The 24,451-nt window shown below is 42.2% G+C and overlaps 1 protein-coding gene across 1 annotated transcript; it reads right to left on the bottom strand.

The window, feature by feature from the left end:
- Window positions 1-1,591: 1,591 nt before the first annotated feature.
- Window positions 1,592-17,902, bottom strand: CLDN1 (claudin 1). The gene is made up of 4 exons (XM_026007358.2): window positions 17,401-17,902; window positions 8,173-8,337; window positions 5,922-6,006; window positions 1,592-4,257 (listed from the first exon to the last, which is right to left on the bottom strand). The coding sequence occupies exons 1-4, from the start codon at window positions 17,621-17,623 to the stop codon at window positions 4,095-4,097; spliced, it is 636 nt and encodes a 211-aa protein (XP_025863143.2). The 5' UTR covers window positions 17,624-17,902; the 3' UTR covers window positions 1,592-4,094.
- Window positions 17,903-24,451: the final 6,549 nt, after the last annotated feature.

Here is a 24,451-nt window from a genome sequence, read left to right as displayed (position 1 = left end):
GTTCAGTTCTCTTTCCACTTAACATCATTCACCATGCTCAGTCCCAGGGGGTTTTACTCATTTCCTACATCATTTAGCCTTGTCTGCATTTCATGGCCCTGGGCCTAATATAGATATTCAGTAAATATTAACTGAATAAGTTCCAATCTCGTGTCCAATCGCTCATACTGGCCATGTTGGAAAAACCTATTGAAGGAAGTCAAGTATATGAAATGCCATGAGGTTTGCAGAGATTAGAGCATTGAGAAGGTTTTGAATATTTTTGGACTCAACAAGCTGCTCCCATACAACCTAAGAATCTGTAATGACTTCTGTCAGTTTCCATGGTACCAACTAATTGCTGAGATTTTAGGGCAGGCTGGGGGCATGAGTATGTCTGGTGTGGGAGAGGAGGGAGTGCAGAAATCTTACCCCTCTGCGCTTGCAAGGAGAAGGGAGAGAATTCACTACAGACTTTATTAGGATTAGCAACAGGCTTGAAAAAGTGGGGAATATAAAAATGGCATGGAGTTTTCTCTGAACCAGGACACACATCCATGCAGGAAGTGCTATGTGAGGAAAGGGAAAGTCTAACTGCCCAGAATAAAGGCATCCAGCAAGGATGAGCTCACCCAGAAGAGGATTCTACTTGATATAATTTACAATCCATGTTTTTCCCTTAAGAGTTCTTGGCAGGAGCACTTAGGCATTTTATTTCCTCTCAAACGTCATGGGCCTGGACCCCACCCCCAGAGATTTAAATTCTGCAGGAAAAGTGGGGATTCTGATGCAACTGCTTAACAGTTCAGATCCAACAGAACTTAGCCTCTCTCTCACCCAGTCTGCTGATGCCTGAAATTGCACACAGAGCTGCAATTTTTGTGGACAAGCCTATCATGTTAAGAGGAAAATTGCCCAGGGAGAGGTTACAATTAAAGCATTATCAATTATTGATATTTTCAGATAGTGCATAAATGTGTTTTGTCACTTGCTTTCCCCCAAGGTGGTTTTGATGATCATCATTACAAAAAGGATAATGGGTTTCTAGCCTCCAGTCTGTCACTCTTCCACCTTCTGAGGAACACAACCAGCTTAAGCTTGCGCAATGCTTTCCAGCTATTTTACCATTTAGTCATTCTTTGTAGCATATCCCATTTGTGGATGAAGAAAATAAAGTAACTTCTCTTGGCATTCTCTTCTATCACTAGCTTGATGAGAAAGAAACTTAGTTTGAGAGAAAAAAAGGGACATTCAAGTGGGCAGAGTCACTCAACTACTCTGGGACAGATGGCCCAGAGGCACAAGAGTGCTTTCCTAGGAACATAGAGTGAGTCAGATCCTATCCCAAACCATATCATCTTCAAAGCATGGTGATCTTGAAATAATCAGAAAAACAAGCTAAGGATTTATTGTTTGTTTGTTTTTTATTAAAAAACACAATTGTGGGATGCCTAGGTGGCTCAGTGGTAGACCATCTGCCTACTGTTCAGGTCACAATCCCGTGGTCCTGGGATGGAGTCCCGCATTGGGCTCCCCACAGGGAGTCTGCTTCTCTTTCTGCCTATGTCTCTGCCTTTCTCTGTGTGTCTCTCATGAATAAATAAATAAAATCTTAAAAAAACCACAATTTATTGAAAAAGAGTAATGCTTTATACAAATTCCCATTACAAAACTCCAAAATATCTATTTGTCCGTTTCCAGGCACAGAAGCAGAGTACAAAAATATCAAAATTGGATAAATTCTGGTGTAACAATTCTGTTGGCCATTTTGGACTATCAATTTCTCTGTAGAGTTTAGCAACTAGTCGCCACCATGCATTTATACTCAGACATTAGAAGCTTTGTATGAAGCAAAGGCTGTTTGAATTATACCTTCTAGGTACATACAGTCTCAGGTTCGGTAGACATACTAAAATTTACTGGTTCTTATCTTCACATGATGCAGTCCTTTGGATAACTCCCCCGATGCAGTTTCACTATGAATTACCATTCCCAAACTACCTATTTGAGTGGTGCTAACTGCCAGCTAATAGCTACAACTCTGATAGTATCACTTAACAGAAACTCACCTTGTATACCCTTCAAATTATTATAATTCAAAAAAAAGTTCCATACTTTGGCTTTGCTGATGCTTACACTTCTGTTTTACCCATTACACCTGCAAACTTGTCCTAGGTCAAGTCTGCATTACTGAAAGGAGAAAAGCTTAGCCACAAAAAGCATCAGGCCATGCTGATTGAAGAAACTAAGATTTCCTTAGAATTTTTTTCATTTAGTAAGCTGAATTTCACTTTAGTCTTCCATCACATGAGAGATTAAGGCAAGAAACCCATTTCTTAGAACTTCTCTCTTTTCAGGGATTTGAAAAGTAATCCCAAACTGATGCACTTAAATCCTTAACCCTTTCCCCCATACAGTATACTTTTTTTTTTAACCTTATAAAATGACATTTACATGTATTGCATCTTACCGGATCCCCACAACAGCCCTGTGAGGTAGGCAGGTCCAGAATTACAATCCCCTTTTTACAGATGAGACAATAAATCTAGGGCAGCCAAGTGCCTTGCCCAAACTCACACAGTAATTGATAGCACCAAGACTCAAATCAGGTCTCCAGACACCAAAGCCAACACCTTTCCATTACATCATCTTGCTCAAGTGAAGTAGCAATTTCTCAGATAGAAAAACTAAGAGCAATTGTTCAAATGGAACAGAGAACCAAGAGCTAGGCTGGACACAGCTCAGAGAAAGGAAATAGGCCAATGAAGAAAGGAAGGTGCTGAACGATATAAAAATATGTGCATAGGTTTGATTCAGTGACTTAACAGCCAATTGAGCAAATAAAAACACGACTTACGCATAGTTCATGTTCAAAGAATGAGCATAATATCAACTAATTAATACTCACACCGCCTCTACCAGATGGTTAAGTATCATTATCTCAATTTGACAGATGGGAAAAGAGGAGAAAGATTAAGTGACTCGCTTACAGCCTGAGAGAGAATACTTGTCATCAGATTATCACTACAGGAAGTCTAGTACTTCATTCAGACAAACAGACACGTGAGCCATTTTTTTCTCTAGAAAGAGGTAAACTATACGATAATTACATATGAGAGAACAATACAGTGGAGGGGGGTGGGGGAGAAAAGATAGTTTGCAGGGATATACAACTGTGGATAAGTAGCTTAAAAATTCAATCAATAAAATTGTGTTACAACACCTGGGAAAGCAGCACATAGCAAGTCAATCGGACAAATATTTTCAAAGCAAATAAGAGCCTTGTAGGTCAGAGTACAGAAAGCGTGTGGGAAGGTCAACAAGAATAGATCATCTGGTCTTGCAGAAAGACATGCTCCCAAAGCTCTGATTTATAAGAGACTCTTCCTGACCCCAGGAATGATATCGTAGGCATATGAAATGTGTTATCACATTCAAGATTTAAGCTCAGCCTCATAAAAAAAAAAGCGCGAAGAATGATGAAAGCACATGCTATAAGGTTGTAATAAAAATAATATAAAAGAAGCACATGAAGAAGTGAAAAACCTCATACTTGGTAAACAGGTTAGGTCTTTTGTCGAAGACACTAACAGCTGATGAAAGATGGAAAATTATATTTGACCTTTTATATATTATATATGTCCATATAGAAGAAGAGAAATATGCCAATAAACTGCTTTTTTAATCAATATAGAATTAAATATTTTTTTCTATTTTAGATATATTTTAAGTATCCTGGTACCAACATAATGATAAGAGTTTTTGCTATCTAACTTTTTATAGAAAAACATGTATATGTACATATCTATATATATATTTAAGGAGCTCCCCCTCCCCACGTTTGAGATGATTACTCGGTGGGAAACAGTAACAAAAATGGAAAAGACTTCCCTCCCATATTGAGGAAAGGAGATAAAATAAGACTAAGGCATTTTTAGCGATGCATATTTTAAAAAAATATGTTTTTTGTTCTGTTTTTGCATTTGTCTGTTGTTGTTTGCAATACCACAGTTCAGACTACAAAAGTCAAGAGTCTGAGGTCTTAATGTCAATAACAGTATTTCGATGTCCATTTCCTCTTTGTGTCAACAACGTCATCTCCTTTTGCTTCCAGGTCACACGTAGTCTTTCCCACTGGAAGGCGCAGGTTTTGGATAGGGCCGTGGTGTTGGGTAAGATGTTGTTTTTCGGGGACAGGAGCAGCAAAGGAGGGCACCTCCCAGAAGGCAGAGAGAGGCAGCAGCCCAGCCAGTGAAGAGAGCCTGACCAAATTCATACCTGCAAAGACAATGCATTTGTTTCATTAATGAATCACTGGGAACTTTTGTAATACAATTAAGGAAGGAAATCAATATAATATTCATTATATATTTTTCCACTGGGAAAAAAAAATCCCCCATGATCCCTTTGGGGAAGCACTCTAAGGTTCATGACTACAGATACACCAGAATGTTTACATTGCAGTTGTAGACACTTTGCAATAGTAGCTCAGACAATATGGCAGGCAGCACCAGGTTAATAACACAATATTTCCAAAGACTTTACCACATAGAGAACAATTGTGAAGCATGTTTATGATTCCCAGGCTAAAACTTAACAATTATGCTATTGCCAAGTAGGAATGGTATCCTATAAATTGCTGGCAAGCAATGGGGACTATTAGAATTTTCAATAATTGATCCTAGGTACCTACACACTGAAATCAGAAATGTATGGCTTCATAAAAAACAACTTGTAAACAATCCATAGACCATTCTAGATTAAGCTGATACATGTGGATGTATGGAGCCGGACTCTTGGGGAGACGCTCTGTACGATGGCAGACCAGGGGAGGCCTGGCCCTGAGTCCTGATGCAGACTCTCTACTGCTGCACTCTTGGCTAATAATGCCACCTCCCAACTTAAATTTCTGCTTCTCTTAAAGCACAATAATTCCACCTGCCTCACCGGACAGTTTATAGGATCATGGGAGACAATGTGACACAAATATAGAGCCAAGCAATTTATAAAGTGCTTTCACATCCATTACTGGTAAAAATGTAGCCTATCGACCTCTGGCAGTTTTTGTTCCTATGTTGTAAGTCTTAGGAAATAGGCTCCAACATGACCACGATCACTGCAGGATATGTTCTCCTGGTAAGGGCGGTTATATGAAGAGAAGCATATCTTATCTCTTGACCACAGGGATTCTTCCTAGCACTCAACAAACAATAATTACACCTTAACATCCTGACTCTGAATGAAGTTATTGGGCTTTAATGATGTGAACACAATGAGACAAAGAGCCTTGACCCTGGTCAAAGACTGTTGTTACATGAGAGCCCAGAATCAGCTCTTTCCTTTCTACAACTCACAATGTAAACAAAAATGACTTTAGCAAAGCCAATTTTATAGTTGTGATGGAGCATAAAGTTTCAAAGTGTATCTCAACTTACTTTTCTCATAAATAAGTTAAATTGTGTCTTCCTAAATAAAATTAATCTATTGGGAATGAAGTATTATTCATCAACCCCTACAGTAGTACTATTTTTTCGATCAATCATTAACCATGTGTTAAGTCACAAAAAAAAAAAAAATCACTTAATCAATTAAATGGTGTAAGTATTAGGACATACCTCAAAAAAGAAATGTTAAATATGTTAACATCTTTATTGATATTAAAAAAGTGAACAAGAAAAATATCCAGTGCACAGTTGGAAAGTACAGAGCTTAGAAATTTTCTACTTTTAAGTACATTTTGTCATCAATATAGGCTGTTAAAGCAATTATGAAGCTCATTTTAACATGAGTCACAGGCCTTTTAGACTATTTTCAGGTTTGACTAAAATTTCATAAAGTTCTAGAAAGCAAATCTGAGAAGTTATGGCACTAGCTGGACTTGGCAGGAGACAGAAAGGGTATTTTCTCAGAGAACAAATTATTTTATGCATGAATAGCATTACCTGGCATTGACCGGGGTCATAGGGTCATAAAAATCTTGAACAATTCTATTGCCATACCATGCTGTGGCAACTAAAACAGCTAGACCTACAGAAATTCAAAACAAGAGACTGTTAATCACTATGAAACAATGAACATAAATACACAGCCCATTAAATATAAAAGCATTTTACAAGAATTAAATCTCATCAATAGTGCTGACATTTTAAATTTAGCCAGTTTTAATTTAGACAATTTTAACTTAGGAAGATGAGAGATGCGGACATGATTTATTCCAAATATTCTGTAAAGACAGACAAAAATATCAGTTTGAAGTAGGGCTAGGTTTATACTCTTCATGTCACCTTATTCATTTACGGTCCAAGGTTATGGGCAAAATTAATGCTTTTTTGGAAACAATTCAACAGTTTGATATCAGTTAAGATCTTCAATTATATTTTTGCACATAATGTACTAAACAACTTTTGATAAAACCAATGTCTGTATTAGTATAGACAGAGATCCTTGCAAAAGGGAAGATGAAAACCCTTCCACATTTATCTTGACCAAAATTCAAAATTTACATTTCTGTGGGGTCAAAGGAAAGTAAACAAGTAGACAGCAGGGAAGACCAGGACCTGTCTCAGTACATATCCAACCACCCAAAACGTACTGCCCTGCTGGTCAGGCATACCAGGTACTGCCTTGGGATTTGCTGAGGTACCATACTGGATCAATTTACACAGCATACTCTCAATTTCCAAGCATCTCTTATTTCAGTATTACTAGGGAAACTGCTCTGCCAACATAATTACTTCTATCATTTGTAAGAAGTTAAAAGTATTTCAATATCTCTTATCTAAGGAAATTAAATAACTTCTTTTTATAGTAATCATACAAAGTCATCAATATAAACAGATTAAATATTTCCATGCTATTTCCTCTTTCCCTCTTTCCCCCCCCCCAAAAAACAAAAACAAAAACAAAAACAAAAACCCAGTCCAAACTAATTGCCTCTAATACTTGACAGAAAACACTCCTGCTTTTGGCTGCTCAGATCATGAGAATGTTCTGGAACCTGCTGCCCTCACTCCCTAGGAAGTCCCTGAAATGGAAGTGGGGGTGTTGCAGTCACTTACAGAGTTATAAGAGGGCAAGCGAGGGAGGGATGCTACACAGTATGTTTATTCATGGCCTTTGGGACCAAATGGTTGGGAATAAAATGCTGCTCATGCTTTTCCTGATAGGAGTTAATCTGAGTGAATTGAAAGACTGATCCCTTTACTATTTTATATGCACACATACATACTATATTATTTAATATAATCCTTATCATAGGGCTTTATAATGGAACCAACCATGTCTTTTTCTGGTACTCGTTTTCTCAAAGGTCACATATGTAACTCATCAATCAGCACTTGAATAAAACAACGAACACATATGTATTTTCTTTTTTTAAAGATTTTATTTATTTATTCATGAGAGATAGAGAGAGAGAGAGAAGGGCAGGGACACAGGCAGAGGGAGAAGCAGGGAGCCCCATGTGGGACTCGATCCTGGGTCTCCAGGGTCATGCCCTGGGCTGAAGGCTGCGCTAAACCACTGAGCCACCCCGGCTGCCCACACATATGTATTTTCTATGGAAAATGTAATTTCATTCCTTTACCAAAGTTTTCTCTTTCTTAACTCATCTAACCTAATTTTCTGTCATTCCAACCTTCTACCTCCACTCCATTTGGCCTTTCTCTTCTTGTATCTATAGTACATCCTGTTTATTCTGGAATCAGATCTGTCTACCTGAAATGTTGTCCTCATTTTTCTCCCCAAATCCCAGTTCCATCCATTCCTCACAGACCTGTATGATTCACACATTCTTCATGTCCTCTGTCATAACTCCCCATCTTTGCCACATAATGCCTGTGGAGACACTACAGAAATCTTCTGAATGTTATAGAATAGTTTCTTAGTGTTTGCTAAATAGAAACTATCTCTCTTCACCTGGAAGACTGGTTCTAGCAAATCAGTTGGCACCTGGAACCTCAATGAATAGACCTGCCTACCATGAGCACAGATCTCAGTTTTTCATTTGGATCCTATTTGAGAATGTCAAAGTCAACTAGACTTAAGGTTTCTATGTCTTCAAGATTTTAAAGAAACTGAAAAATTCAATCCAGGTACAACAAATACAACAAAACCTACAGAAACTGAAAACTATATCTATACCCATGCCAGAGACAGACAAGTAAGGTGAAAGGGGGACAGGGCCTCTCTTACCTGCAATAAGAAATATCACTCCCCCAATGACAGCCATGCGCATCTTCTGCACCTCATCGTCTTCCATGCACTTCATACACTTCATGCCAATAGTGGCCACAAAGATGGCTATAAGTCCCAGCAGGATACCAATCACCATCAAAGCACGGGTTGCTTGCAAAGTACCTGGTGGGAAACATTTTAGGACACGTAAAAAAACATGCCTAGGCCAACAAGAGGAGGGTGACTGAAGGCCATGTATATTTTAATATTGAACGGAAAAGATAAATAAGAATGAGGAGTCAGGAGACCCCATTTCTAGTGATGTTTCTGCAGGTGACCAACACAATTTCCACTCCAGAAAAATAAACGCCTGGCTGCATGATGAATAAGAAGCCCTCCAGCCCTCACATTTTGTTTTCAATATGAACTTCAAATCCTCTGGAAAAATAATTAATGGTCTGGTTGAATAGGTTTAGCAGAACTAATACATCTTTAATCCTCATGAACAGAGTATTTTAATTCTGAAATAACAATCATATGCATTATCCTTAATGTTAAACCATTTATAATTAAAATGGCTTACAAGATACTTTGGTAATAGTCAACAGCTTTATACTCCAATCTTCAAGCTTCAGATAAAAAAAAAAACAAGTGAATCTGGAAGATAAGTAATGAATTTCTCAAAGATTATCATGGCTGGATAAGTAATATTTGCATCTCCAGTGACTGGGTTGGGGCTGGGGGATATAAATGCTATTTTCTTAGAACAAAGAAAAATAACCTTTGAGATGTTACTTTGGAACAGGGTAGTTTCATACTAGAGATATCACTAGTATTCAAAACTATTAAACTGTCATGTTGTAAAATAGCTGACAATAAATTAATGCAGTATTTCTCAAGATTCCACTAATTTTCTCATTTCCTGTTGTTGTCGTTGGTATACTAAATCATGGTAGAGTCAGCTTCAGGAGGTTATGCCAGTATGTTTCTTATGGAATATAAACATGATTGTGATATAAATATAAACCATCATTGTGATATAAAGGCACAGATTTAAAAAAAATGATCTGAAACTACTCTGGGTAAATGAGTTTGATTAATTCTAGATTTGTTTCCTCCTTCAGAAAAAGATCATTATCTTATTGACAGTGTTAACATGTGACAATTATTTTTGCATGCATAACTATTATTTACATTGTAACAAACCATGCTATCTTGGGTAAGCTACTTATTATTCTTTGGGACCAAGTTTCTATTATGTTTCTATTATGTAAAGTGTGAATGATGATATCTCTAACCAGGAAGTTGGAACACTTACTTGTTGATGGTCTTTGAAAGTGGCTGACATGATGGAAAAGCTTTGTATCTCACTGTCAAATTGATATCTAAGCTCAGTCCTATGATGTTCGGGGTTGAAAACTTACATTACCAATCATAATGAACTGTAAAGGTTTCTAAAACATTCGATTTTAATTTAATACTTACATCCTTGCCATAACCAGACAATATCTGCTAAAATCACAATGACCTCTTTCTAAGAAGAATCAAAAGCTTTTTTTTTTTTTTTTTTTTTTTTTTTTTTTTTTTTTTTACTGTACTTGGGAGATATTTGGGAAGCCAAGCTGCATTTTTATTTGATTTAAGAAAACAGCAAAACAGAGACATATCCCCTTACATATCCAGCTTCCCATAAACTTGTGTGGGTACACATCACCCTACCTACACACTTCTCTTAAGATTCCAGGTGATAAGAATTGCTGAATCAAAACACATGTTCCATGGACTGTGGGTTTCCTGGGAACTGAAGCTGCTTATAAGATTAGCCTAAGACTTCTTCCTTGGATCACAAACAATACTGTGGTAAGAAGAGGAAAGTACCAAAGAATCCACCGTGATGGCGTGTCCTTCCTTCTGATTTACCAATAGTTTTTGCAAAGACAATCATTATGTAACAGGAGATTGAAAAGTGAAATAACTAAGTTCTTATACCAAACACAAATTTCAGATTTGGTCCTAAATGCCACTCAGAAGAAAAGCATTTCAGGCAAAAGAATGCTGGAAGAAGAGATAACTAAAAATCACAAAGATAATCCATGTGCCAGGAGGATAAGACGACGGCCCGTCTGTTTGCCTGGCACTGTCTTGGTTTTAAAACTACAAGTCCTACCTGCTAAGAAGAACCTGAATCCTGGACGAAAGAGGACAGCTGGCCACTCTACTGGAGGATGTCAGAATGTGACAAAATGAGGTGCATTTAGCAGGGTGATCAGAAAGTAGAGGCCCTGCAGGGTTTTGCAAGCTACAGTAAGGTGTTATGTGTTTATTCTAAGCATAGTCAGAAGTAATTGTAGGGTTTTAAAGAAGGGTTTTAAAGAAGGATTTTTACCTTCAGTAAGGGAACACAATTAGTAAATATTCTTCCTATGATAATCCTTCAGATACATTCAGTCTTCCACATCTCTCGGCCACTTCTGCTGTTTTTCTCATAAACATTCAGTTTTCCAACCTTTATTAATCACCTTTATGGTTGATCTCTGATCTCTCTCCAAGTTTTCCACTTTGTTTGAGTTGTAGGGCTTCCAACCTGACCCAGCTCCTATAATAATTATTCTGATCTGCACTTCACGTAAAAACAGCAGGCCACCAGCCCAGCAGGTCTGAGCACTTGGATCACAAGGTATTCCTCGCGAGGAGTCTAGTCTCCTGGGCCTCTCGGTCTCATGAGTCAGACTTGTATAAAACCACCCAGGCAGGGAGCGCACAGAGATAAACCACACCAGGGCTCCATCTGTGCTCACCTGGAATGATCTAACTTTCACAGTTCTCATCTCTAAGCTTGTTCTCTTCAAGTTTGCCAGGAAAGCACAGGGGATTCATGCCATACCCATTTTATTCTTTCCACCTCTTTCACAAAGTTTCCAAGGGGAAGGGGGAGGCAGATATTTTGCTCTGTTTGCTACAAACCTGCCTATGTTTTATTTCTTTACAAAATCGTGATGTATTTGTATCATGTACAAAAAATAATGGAGAAAATGGGGGGAAATTCCTTAGGAATCATATAAGCTATATAGAGCAGGGGACCGTGTTTCGTCTTTAAAAATCTGATAGGAAATATCAGAAAGGGAGACAGAATATGGAAGACTCCTAACTCTGGGAAACGAACTAAGGGTGGTGGAAGGGGAGGAGGGTGGGGGTGGCAGGCACTGAGGGGGGCACTTGAAGGGATGAACACTGGGTATTATTCTGTATGTTGGCAAATTGAACACCCCCCAAAAATAAATTTATTATTTAAAAAATCTGATAAAGAAAGAGCATTATTTTGCAAAGTAATATTTTTCATTTACATTTTGGCATCCATTGACTTACAATTTTTTTTTTTTTTTTTTTTTTGTATTTTACAATACTGGATGGACCTCAAACACAAAATCTCATCTTGCTCCATTGGAGACAGTTGGATAAACTATAGTGATATGTAGGGGTGGGGGAGGGATGTTTAAAAAAAAGGCTGAGAATTAGAACAACATCAAACTCACTAGTCAGGCATATGTAACAATGGATTACAAAGTCAGAGTAAGCAAGTGTTGTATTACAAGTTATGAGGGTTTTATGTAGAGATAGAATCTAAATTGCACAGTTTCAAACTGGAACCAGATGAATCCTTCAAATTAAGGTCTTATGGAAGTCTTTTAAGTCAGAGATCTAAATATGTAATTGTGAGCTCCTTGATGTCTTGGGCCAGATATTTGTTCTATCCAAAACACACTAAGAATAATACCTGGCAGGCTACATGATTATTCAATCTGTGTTCAATTAATTCAAATTAGAACATGTTTTTATTTTTTCAAAATTGCACTAATATAATAGGGGAATAAATACTCTCTTGTGGTTAGCTTAATCTTTGATATACTACTGAGAAATGCCTCAGCAAAATAAAATTTTGCTATATAAAGCCAGACTTGATTTCAATCATTAAACGTCGGAAACTTATACGAGGAGGGAACAGATCACACATTTTGCTTAACTTGATTATTTTTTTTTAAATTTCAAAAATTTTTAAATTCTGCATCGGATGAGCTTCTGAGAAAGTTTTACTCCTAGTGGAATGATGCTCAGCAGGGTGGAGAAATTGAGAAATATTTGCAAGCCACAAAATAACATTTTGAGCCTGAGAGATCCAGAATAACCTTGAATTTTAACTCTGAGCTTGTCTAATTAGATCTACTCTAGAAGCAAATATGTTCCTTTCCCGGCCCTTTAAATTTGGAGATGCCGCTGCAATATTATCATCACTGACTAAAGTTGTCTGTGGAGAAAATGGTTAGCAAACATTCAAAAACCTACAGTATTGTTTCTCGTCATTATTCAGCAGTAGAGAGAGGAGGCAGTCTTTTAATTACATTTAGCTAGACCGATAATCTTGAGATTAAAGACTCCCTAAGGAGTTCTCACCACTTTCAACCTGAAAGTATAATTTGAAAATATACTTACAAAGATCTCTACTTACAGGACAAGAAATGAGTAAGAAGTTACTGATCTACTACACTTGGGTTAATCAACGTAAGTGTAGAAAGACAAGCACAGACAAGAATGTCCATTTTTTTTTCTAATGGTTTTTAAAAGTCTTACTTTATTAGTACTAGAATCTCCTATAAATACCTGACATCATTTATGCAACTTACTGGCCATATTGCTATATTATTACCCTATGTCGTATGCAATTTTAATTAAATCTGCATCCTCATGTAGCCCCCCTTTGCATGAGTAGTTGCTTAATAAGTATTAGACAAGTGAATGAACTGAGCATCGGGTGACTAGGACAAAAACGTTTTCTTCTCCGCAGTTAGATGAGCTCATCAGAGACTGTCACAGAACCATACTCTCATGGCTTTTTCACTTTGACTCAAGTTCAAAGTTTCTCGCAAGTTCGCATTGTTAGGATTTCCATTTTATTGGTGCAGAAGCTGGTGGCCGCTGGGTATGACCTCAATACACCACTATAGTCAGTAACTGAAGTGTTTGGGAGGAGGCAGGACTTGCCAGTTCTCAGGATGTCTTGAGTGGTGTTTTGCTAACTTCTTTTTTTCCTTAGAGAAATTGCCTCATGATTAAATTTATGCTTCTATAGTACCACTTACTCATCACTCCAATCAAGGAAACCTAAACCACACCACTTGCTTCTTCATTTTCAATCACGGCAGTTAGTAACAAAGAATGTTGACACTGGAAGGAATCACTATTGCCACCTTATAAATCATCTGAGTGACATCCCTGGGAGCAAGAATAAGGCCTGGCTTCCGTTTGTTGAGTGGATGGATGAATCGTGGATTCATCTCCCCATTCCTCTTACCCTGCCCTATTATATACGTAAGGCTTGTAAAATAAGTCTTATTTTATTTCTCTTCAGCGCAGAGAAATCAAGTGGCTTGCCATAATACGTAGCTGGTCAGTATGTTTATTACTAAAACCAGGGTCAGAATTGAGCACTTCTGATCTCAAGCTTGGATTGTTTTCTTCTACTTCCATCATTCCAAGAGTCAAAACTAGTTCATGAAACAGATTTGAACACTAATGGCCCGTTGAACACCCTTGGGATGTAGCAGGCATTATGCAGTCTGGGGAAGTGTTAAGTGGGTACCTTCCTCTCTGCCTATGTTTTCAAGACTTTGAAAAGTTTAAAATCCAAGTCAGTGATTCCGTCTCTTTGATTGAGCCTGACATCATGGGGAGAGTGCTTGGAAACCTCACTGACAACCAATACTCATTAAGCACACCTACACACATGTGGATTCATGCAAAGCAAGTTGAACAGGCTAGAGGAGCTTATAAACAAATTACAGAATCTCAAGGTTACATGAGACTTAGAGAGAGTCTGGCCTAACCTTCCATTTGTCTGGTGCTTGGATTTTCCCTACAACATTCCTATAAAATGCTTACTTCTCTGCTTGCGCACCTCCCACAATGCAGCCTCCTAGGATAGCCCAATCTTTGGACAGCTTTAACTATTAAAATCAAGCAAGGAGAAACAATTGGCTAAGTACCTAAAATAGGCACAAGCTTGCCAAAAGTTTGAGAATTGGATCAACAGGGCAAGATGTACAGTTTAATCTAGAAACAGTCTACTGCACTCTGCTTTGTAGATGCCAACTCTCAGCTGCAGGAGTCATCAGTGTCAATAAACATCTCATACTTGGGATGGAAATGACATTGTCTCACAATACGCAGCGTAACATTTTTTTCTCCCCCAGAGAAGTTTCTCAGTTACATTTTTATAAACGGTTCTGCAAGAAACCCACCTAAAAGGAGCCCTGTTGTATCCCATTTCCTCTATTGGTTTAAACACCCTTTAGAAATTTTTATGAATGTCATGTGCTTTTTATGGTTGACACTGGTTAGAACAGGTGATCAAGGGCTTTTAACACATCTAGTGCTTCTGTCTCTCCACTCTAAGATGCCAAGTGGGCCCCACTGGCAAAGAGAACAAGGAACAATCTCGGGAAACTTCTAGCCAGGCTATCAGCTACAAGCACTTTCTGAGATGTAACCCTTTACAAGGAAAACTACTTACATATAAGACAATCCTGTTCTCTTCTAGACATCAGAAAACTGCACCAAAACCAGGTAATGAATCACAAAACTGCACAAAGCCACCAAACCCAGGTCTCTACATCAGAGCAGAGTGAGGACCACTGCCCAGGCAGAGAAACAGAGACAGGTTCTCTGGGCTCCACTCAAAAGGCATCCAGTGAGTCATGGGCAGGTTGGGAGAGCACCTGTGAGTCAAGGCTCCCTCTTCTGGGAATCAGTTTTGAGAGAAAGGACTCAGCTCCACTTTGAATAAATCCTGGTTTTAACCAAAACAAAAAGAGGAATCTGATCTGAAGTTTAAAAAAATCAGTTAAAAAAAGCGTATGGGGTAGAGAAGTATTGTTTAGTTCTTCCGCTACAGCTTCAAAAACTATAACTATATTAACTAGGAATAAATGAAAATAAAACATTTTAACACATTATCATGTACAGTGATGACCTGTTGGGAGTATTTATGACATGGCTCAATCTGGTCATGGATTCTTTTTTAAAAAAAGATTTTATTTATTTATTTATGAGAGACACACAGAGGCAGAGACATAGGCAGAGGGAGAAGCAGGCTCCCTGTAGGGAGCCCGATGTGGGACTCGATCCCAGGACCCCAGGATCATACCCTAAGCCGAAGGCAGCCACTTAACCACTGAGCCTCCCAGGGGTCCCAAATGGATTCTATTTGGTCACCTAAAGAAATAAAAGGAAACTTATTTAACCAAATTGAAAATAAGCTGTTTTGATCAGAAGAATCAGGGACCCCTGGAATTGCCTTAAAACCTTCTCCATCTGCCAAGTCCTTGACATGACACCCAGAAAGCCTGACACCATTTCCTTACCTGCATTTTGTCTTTTCATGGGGTGAGGGGAGAGATTCAATGATTATATAAAGGGAAGTACTTAATACACTTCTTATATTTGGTAAAAAGGGATCCTAATGTGGGAACTTTGAAAGGTTGGAGTGACAACACTCAAACCACCATGCACACTGACCAACCAAATCCCAACAAGGTGTTCGACCTGTTTAAACAGCTTCAGAACAGATTTAGTAACTCTCAGCTGTATGGCTTTTGACAAAAGTACAGAGAGGAGGTGGACAGGGCGACGGAAGGAAGCTTGAGCAATGGCCACAATGGCTCACTCAGTGCACCAGGTGGGCTGGTGGACAGGCTTGCTTATCCAGCCAAAGACTAAGGAAGCTTTTCTTCAGGTTAGTTCCAGGGCATGAGAGACACTGGGGAAGACAACTGAGGTAGCATCTCAAGGAAGGTACTCCAGCCATGAACGGCTACGACCTAAGTAAGTGGGAACTTAATGAGTCTCTAAGAAGGCACTCAAAACCTTTTACCTAAGAAAATAAAAGTAAGAAGGCCACCCTATCACCCTTCTTCCCATCATTCTTAGAAATATTTCTCTCTCTGGGGATCCCTGGGTGGCTCAGCGGTTTAGCGTCTGCCTTAGGCCCAGGGCGCGATGCTGGAGCCCCGGGATCGAGTCCCACGTCGGGCTCCCTGCATGGAGCCTGCCTCTCCCTCTGCCTGTGTCTCTGCCCCTCTCTCTCTGTGTCTATCATAAATAGATAAAATCTTTTTAAAAAAAGAGAAATATTTCTCTCTACATAGTTTTTTTCCAACTTGACAGAAGAACAGACAGGTGCTGCCCAGAAATTCCATTAAGGAAGATGGAAGCTTGGAGAAGACCCACCACTTCTCTCTACCTTCCTCCCTGGCTGAGCTCTGCCTGCATCAGCTGAGTCTCCCCTGCTGCATCTTCTCCAGTGCCCTCATTCTCCTTCGTAAAAGTTCGCTTAGAACTTTTCTTTCCTGTCACCCTTTTCCATCTGCCATCAACCTTCTTTTTCCAAAACAACACTATGCATTCTGCCTCCTCTGCAGGCCCTGCCTTGAAAAACTAAACCCTCCAGGGGGAATCTCAAGAGGCTTCTTCAAGGAGTCATGGAAGAGGATGGAAAGGAGCCTCCCCATACTTACAGGATATTAAAAATCACTTTTGATTTTTGAAAGATTCAAGCTCAAGTGTGAGCAGCAGGTTGGGACATTCCACGTAGGAATGTAACTTTTACTATGAAAATTCATAGTAAGGATAGATTTAAATCCCATCCCGCTCACAATTTACCTAAAACTTTAGGATCATGTATGAATTGTAGAATCCAGAAAAGCTACCAGGCACCAAACTTTTCAAAGCGGATTGTTTTCTTGGCCAAACCCCACCATCCTTCAATGGACACAGAATCTTAAGGATATTCAGGAAAAGCCTAAGAGCCCGGGTTGGAGGCTGGCCTCCCCCCCTCCGTCTGCACCCCACTTTCATGGGGATTTGAGAGGAGACCACACCTAGAGCAGAAGCGTCGCCCGGCGAGTTGGAGGAAACCCAGGGCATCTCCTTCCCCCAGAACCACAGTTTGCTCTCGCTTCCTCACGACAAGGCGCATGGTCAGAGGCTTGATCTGCTGAAGTTTCCTGACCACGTAATGATGCCGCAGGGCCCCCCGGTGGCCAGTGCCCCCAGAGCGGAGCCCCGGGCTGGGGTTGGGGCTGGGGCTGGGGTTGGGGCTGGGGCTGGGGCTGGGGCTGGGGCTGGGGGCTGGGGCCTGGGGCTGGGGGTGGGGCCTGGGGGCTGGGGCCAGGGCCGGGGGCGGGGGGGACTCACTGTTGAGATTCAGCAGCGAGTCGAAGACCTTGCACTGAATCTGCCCGGTGCTCTGCGACACGCAGGACATCCACAGCCCCTCGTAGATGGCCTGGGCCGTCACGATGTTGTCGCCCGCGTACGAGTAGATCTTCCACTGGGGCAGCGCCGTGCTGACGATGGAGCCCACCCAGCCCAGGAAGGCCAGCAGGAAGCCCAGGAGCTGCAGCCCCGCGTTGGCCATGGCTCGCCCGCGCCCGCGCCGCTCGGGTGGCAGGTGGCAGGTGGCAGGTGGCAGGTGGCAGGTGCACGGGGCGGAGCCGGCAGGGCGGACTGGGGTACCGCGGCGAGCCGCCCGCGGAGAAGCGGAGGGTCGGGGCCGGGGCCGGGGCCGGGGGCGGGCGGGCGCCGAGTCGGGTCCGAGAAGCCGCGCCGAGGGCTCGGGGACTGCGCTCCCACCCGCGCGGCGCCGCGATTTAAAGCAGCTCCGCCCCCCGCACGCCGCCCGCCGCCCGCCGCCCGCCGCCCGCAGCCCGCAGCGCAGCGCCCCCTGGCGGCGGATGGGGGAGCGGCGGGGAGCGGGGAGCGGGGACCCCGGGTGGGAGTGTGTGTGTGTGTGTGTGTGTGTCTGTGTGTGTGTGGGTCCTGGGTAAGAAGGTGCCTCCTCCGCGGTGTGTGTGTCTGGGAGTGTGTGCAGGTGTGTGTCTGTGTGTGTGTGTGTCTGTGTGTGTGGGGGTGTCCTGGGCAAGAAGGTGCCTCCTGCGCGGTGTGTGTGTCTGGGAGTGTGTGCAGGTGTGAGTGTGTGCGTGCGTGTGTGTGTGTGTGTGTGTGTGTCCTGGACAGAAAGGTGCCTCCTCCGGGGTGTGTGTGTCTGGGGGTGTGTGCCGGGGTGTGTGTGTGTGTGGTGTGTGCAAGTGTGTGTGTCCTGGGTAAGAAGGTGCCTCCTCCGGGGTGTGTGTGTGTGTGTCGGTGTGTGTGTGTGTGTGTGTGTGTGTGTCCTGGACAGAAAGGTGCCTCCTCCGGGGTGTGTGTGTCTAGGAGTGTGTGCAGGTGTGTGTGTGTGTGTGTGTGTGTGTGTGTGTGTCCTGGGTAAGAAGGTGCCTCCTCCGGGGTGTGTGTGTCTGGGAGTGTGTGCAGGTGTGTGTGTGTGTGTGTGTGTGTGTGTCCTGGGTAAGAAGGTGCCTCCTCCGGGGTGTGTCCTGGGCAAGAGGGTGCCCCTGCGGCCTGGGCGACCCCCTGGGAAGGATCAGGCCTGCAGCTGCTCCGGGCCTCGCCCCCTCCCATTTCCATCCCCCCTCTTCTTCTTCCTCTTCTGAGCCTTCTCAGGCTTCCCATTGGTTCAGTCTACGTTTACCCCCAAATGACTCTGTACGTGGAAACACTAAAAATCCGTAAAGAAGAGAAATTGAGGCCTCAAGAGACCCACGGTTTCATTTGCAACTTTCTGTCGCCATCTCACTAAAAGGCATTCACTGTCCATCCCGTGACACCCCCTGTCCTTCCACACACTCGACTCTCTTTTGCTCATCTGTCCCTCCACCGTCCCCTCCTTGTGTCGCCTTCTTCCCTTCGTGGTCTCTCCTGGAATCATGTATTTCTGCTCGGGTTGTAAGGAGTCTTTGCACTTGATGGACGAGGAAACTGAGGCCCCAAGAGGAAGGGCGGTGTTGGTAAGATCCCATAGCAACCTAGTACCGTCTCCAGCACTTGGTTCTCAGACCACTGTGCTTCCCACTACATCTCCGACCCACCGGAATGTACATCCTTTAATCTGTCATCAGCCTCTTGAAAATGCAGCCCACCCTCCCCCACCCCTGCACACACACGTCTCTTCCCTGCAGCAGTTTATCTTAGAGCAGTGACTATTTCTCAGAGGGATCTGGCCAATGGGTGCACCCCATGCCCCAAAGGCTGCTTTATTAATGAATTATCAGACAATCATTCATTAAATGTGAGAACATCTAAAAAGTCTTCCCCAGAGGAAGGAGAACTGGACTGGGATTTAGGAAGTCAGCATCCTGGTTCCTTTTTCTGCAGTGACGGGCGGGCAGGGGGGCACCCCCTCGGGTTTAGTCTAGCTGAGCCTTTAGTTTCCCTCCATGGGTTTCTAAAGCTTCCTTCTTTGTAGTTACTCAGAAGTGATCTTGTGGTTTGGAATAATTAAAATGTTTTCCCAACTGCGTTTGGTGTGTGGTTTGAGTGTGGCGGGAGGGAGAAGCTTCCATGATCTTAGTAAAAACAGAAACCCATCAGAAGCAGAATAAATATGTGAGGGAAAAAACAAGATATGTTCTCATGTTTACTATGAAAACTGCCAGTTTGTAACAAGGAAGGAGCAGAGGGAAAAAAGTTCGGAATATGAGTGAGAGGAATGAAAAAAATCTCTAACACTTGGGAGATGCTGATGGGGGGACCTATGCACGTGGTGGGGGGCAGGTGGTACATGAGGATCTCTGTACCTTCTGCTCAACTTTGCTATGAACCTAAAGTTGCCCTTAAAACAAAGTCTATAACAAAAGAAAAAAAAAACACAAAGGAACAAAATCCCCCGCCAACCTCCCATTCCACCTGGCTCTCTCCAGGTATCTTTTGAAGGTTTAAGGAGAAAGGACAGATCTGCATGGGAATTTGAGGACTGGTAATGAAGACGGTACCACATGAGCTGGCTGAGGAGGTGTCATTCCGAGTAAACCAGAGATTAAAACAAGTGAGTGTTCTTCTTCTTCTCAAAGTCTTCCCAGACCCAGTCAGGAAGGCTCCCCCAGTCAGCTTTGAAGGGCAGGACCACATCCAGGCTGAGTCCCCAGAGGCTGAGCCTGAAGTGGGTAAACCTTTCTAGGATGTTCTGTGGGCGCCTGTGGGTGTGGATGAGGGGGCATCACTCACATTTGATTTATCTATTCCTCCGGAATATTTAGCTCAAAGGAGGCCCTCAGAATTTGCTATAGGGCTAGACCACTACCACGTGAATCATGTAATCTCTTGTTGGTGTTGTTCTAGTCAATTTAGAAGTAAAACTGGTTTTGACATTTTTTTTTCTTTTTTGCTCAGATTGGATTAATGAAAGCAAGATTTGTGTTTAATGAATAGATTCATTCTCAGATCCTTTTAATTTGCTGTAGGACCCATTTCTATCAGCCTACAGTTCTCAGGGAACTCAAAGTATGAATTTTGTGGTCAGAATGGCCCCGTGTTTTTTGTTTTCGTTATATACCAGGGCTGTGTGAGGCTGATTATCTCATTGCCCACAGCCTTGTTTGTGAGGTTGTGGTGGATGCTGTTTACTCCTCTTGTGTTCCAGGCCCATCTCTGGCATCCCTAATCCTGTCTAGTTTTCTGTTCTTCTCTCAGTGCAGCTAGTTGAGATCATGGTCTAGCACAAATCCATCGACTTAAGAGGAAAAACAACTGACGAACATTGGCCTCTAATATATTGAGCATAAACAATGGAGACAGAACTGTGACCAAGAAGTTTCTAGAAACGTTGGCAAAGGTCATGGCAAATGTCCTGGCCTGTTGAGTGGGAAGATCTCCTATGTACCCTTAGACAAACTACTTCCTTTCTCCTCTCAATTTTCCTACTAATAAAAATTAGGAATTGGCTTTCTAAAAGGTCACCCAAGTGTAAAGCTTTATTATGACTCTAAGTAATAATAGCTGACCCTTGTGGGTAACATACTATTATTACCGGGCATTGAGCTCAGACTTTTATATGCTCCATCCCCTATGTGAAGGTGACAGAGATATAGAAATGTCAGATCACTCACCAGGATCATATTCAATGGCAGCCCAGGAGCCCAAACTATGCACCTCAGCCTAGAGCACAAGCCATTCCGCACAGTCCTACGGCAGGTCCTTGTGTGAACCAAATCAACTGAGGACCATTGGCCTGTAGGTTTAACCATCTTGCTGTGTGTTTCTACCCCAGTGAGGTGCTCCATCCAGGGACTGCTCTCCAGCTCCTTCCTGGCCTTTCTCCATCATTCTGCTGCCCAGTAAGATCCACACCTGGGGGCTCCAGGTCCTGCAGAGGAGGCGTGGCTGCCAGGGGAGGGAGGAATGGCTGAAAAGAGCAGAGTCTGCTGGTCTACCCTGGGTCCGCTTGTGGTTGATGCTTGGGCTTAGCCACCATGCCGAGAACCAGAAATAAAACACACCTAGAGATGAGAGTAGAGGTGAAACAAAGGGTCATAGAGTCCTGGCAAAGGAGCACACACCCAAAGGACAGCGCAGAGCCTCTCAGAAACCAGCGAGAAGGGTAAGAAAGGCATCGGAATGTACATTTATCCCTTAGTGGCAATGCACGTTAACACCGACTTTTCAGGCTTCTCAGGCGGTAAAAGCAGAAGGGAAGGACACATTTCTAACTAAATGATCTGTTGTGTAATTACATAGGGCTTGAGAGAGGGCTCAGAGGACAAATGTGAAAATTTAGCATGAATTTTAGCCTTCGAACGTGCAGGTTACCAATACCAAAACACATGGGTGCACACCTTTTGTGACTGCTTGAAATAGCCCTCTGAATCTCCTTGCAGTGTTTGAGGGGCTAGTGAGGTGTAAGTGATTTAAAAGGACAAACTTTTGGGGCAGCCCAGGTGGCTCAGCAGTTTAGCTCTGCCTTCAGCCCAGAGTGTGATCCTGGAGATCCGGGATCGAGTCCTGCATCGGGCTCCCTGCATGGAGCCTGCTTCTCATTCTCTCTCTCTCTCTCTCTCTCTCTCTCTCTCTCTGTGTGTGTGTGTGTGTGTCTCATGAATAAATAAATAAAATCTTTAAAAAAAGGACAAACTTTTGAGCCCTAGTTCTATCCTTTACTAATTGAGTAACCTTGGAACATTTGTACAACACGCTTATGTGTTAGATTTTTTTCTCTTTCAAATGACTGAAACTGTACTTCATCATGTGATGCCCATTAAGCAAGTTCATAGGCGTGCATTACTTGGAAGGTAGTTAGTCAATAGCAAGCACACGGAATGGGGTTATTCCTTATTATTATTTCAAGCAGAACAGATATATCTAATTTTCTAAAGCTGCCATTTACAAATGATCCTCACATTTGTTCAGAAAGTCCTTCTCTTGCCTGGATTCTATTAAAATCCCACTTAATGTCACAGTTAAATCATGGTGACAGGATATGCGGGGTTTCTAGCAGGCAGATACAATTTTGTATTTGGAAATGGACAAGGCAGCAAGGAGAGGAATGGGGGCTTTGGATGAGATTTTCAAGCCCCTTCTCCTGGACCTGGACAGCTTTCCCCTCCGTGTAGTTTCCATGGTGATGACTAAAGACCCAGGGGCTCCTTGGGATAACTAAACACCCAGGTGGGTGAAAAGCAGAGGGACGATGTTCACATGGTGCCAAAATAAGTCTCTTGCAGATCAGAATGGCTCTTCAGATGGTCAGGGCTCTTCAGATGGCCAGCACGAACAATCCTTGGTTTAAGGTGGTTACTAAGTCTTTGCTTGATCCTGTGGCTACACAGCTCCGCCTTACACCCTCCCCTCAGCTCCCACCCCTCAGCTCCCAGCCTAGCTGCTCTGTCTCTTCAGGAAAGGGAGGAAAAGCAGAATTTCTGCCATAAAATCTACTCTTTGAATTATAACAATTCACTTTGAAGCAAGTTGGTGAAGGACTATTCCCTTATTTTACCCCTCTGCTTGCATCCTGTTTGGGGAAAAGTTTCCTTGGAATCATTAGGGACGCTAGAAACACTCCACTAATTTCATCTTTGAGAAATGAGGCCGAATTATGAGTGATATTTTACTTTTAATCCCCGTAATGTAATTCCAACTATACAGTCAGGGCTCTCCAGAAACAGAATAAGAGCTATGTATGCATCTGCATCTACATCTCTCTCTCTCTCTTACCTCCCTATGTAAACATCTCTGCGCCTGACAAGATGTTAGGCATGATCTTAGAGGCAGAGAAAGGGAGATACAGAATGAGACAAAAAGCTAGATTAATTTTAAGGAATTAGCTCATACAATTGTGGGAGCTGCCAAGTCTGAAACTGGTAGGGCAGCCAGCAGGCTGGACACTCAGGAGGAGTTGATATTGTAGTCTTGAGTCTGAAATCCTCCAGTCTTGAGAAAAATTCCTTTTTCCTCCAGAAACTTTAGTCTTAGTTCTTAAGGCCTTCAACTGATAGGATGTGGCCCACCTACCTTTTGGAGGGTAATTTGCTTTACTCAAAGCCTAGTGATTTAAATGTTAATCATATTTTTAAAAATATCTTTACAGCAACATCTAGACAGGTGCTTGACTAAAAAACAGGCCACTAGGGCCTGGTCATGTGAAGACATAAAGTTAATCATCACACTAACTAGTGCCTTCTGATTATTTAGATTCTAAGGGCTTTATTTCCATGGCGTCACTTAGTAATCAGAAAGCCAGGGGGCTAGGTAACAATTACTATAGATGTGGAGACTGAGGCCTAGGTAAGGAAAGGAGTTTACCCAAGTAACACAGATGGAAGAGTTGACATCCAAACTCAGTAGGTCTGGCTCCCCGGGGAAAAAGCTTATGCGGTGTCCTGTGCTAACCTGCAGTGCATGCTTCCCTTCCACTTCTTCACAACTCTCCAAACCACCCAGAAAGTGGGTGGCCACAAGTTGATTCCACAACACGTCCCCAAATCAGAGTCGTATCAGAGTGAAGGGTAGATGTGCAGTAAGGGTAGTAATTAAGTGAACAGGTGGACAGAGGGTCCAATCCTGGTGATGAGGCATCTGAGGCTCCACAAAACAAGCTGTAAGCAAAAGCAGTTTTGACACTGATGGAGATCCTGGCTCCTGTGGTGGCGGTGGTGGGGACACCAAGCCAAAATAAATAGCAATGTGATCAAGATCATAGTTCTGAATACCTTAGCCTTTAGGTTAAGACAAAATTGGGGATAAGTTACTGCTTTCTTCTGGCAGTAGACATGATGCTACACAATGCTGTTAATCTCTCTGGGTCTCTTTTTTCCCCATCGGTAACTAAAATAAATATATGTAACTCACAGTGTCATAAAAAATTAACAGAGTTGAATGACATAATGCCTGTGAAGTGCTGAGCCCTGTACCCAGAACA

Source organism: Vulpes vulpes, chromosome 3, assembly GCF_048418805.1.
Source record: "Vulpes vulpes isolate BD-2025 chromosome 3, VulVul3, whole genome shotgun sequence".
Taxonomy (NCBI): domain Eukaryota; kingdom Metazoa; phylum Chordata; class Mammalia; order Carnivora; family Canidae; genus Vulpes; species Vulpes vulpes.
Note: the sequence above shows the minus strand (reverse complement) of the source record. Positions and strands in the feature narration are given on the sequence as shown.

Bases quoted from the DNA above. Each gene is read 5' to 3' on its own strand.
- CLDN1 (XM_026007358.2), bottom strand. From the start codon at position 17,623: ATGGCCAACGCGGGGCTGCAGCTCCTGGGCTTCCTGCTGGCCTTCCTG. The intron at 8,338-17,400 runs GTGAGTCCCCCC...GTTTCCCACCAG, and splicing joins CTCGCTGCTGAATCTCAACA to GTACTTTGCAAGCAACCCGT. The intron at 6,007-8,172 runs GTAAGAGAGGCC...GAATTTCTGTAG, and splicing joins AGTGATATTTCTTATTGCAG to GTCTAGCTGTTTTAGTTGCC.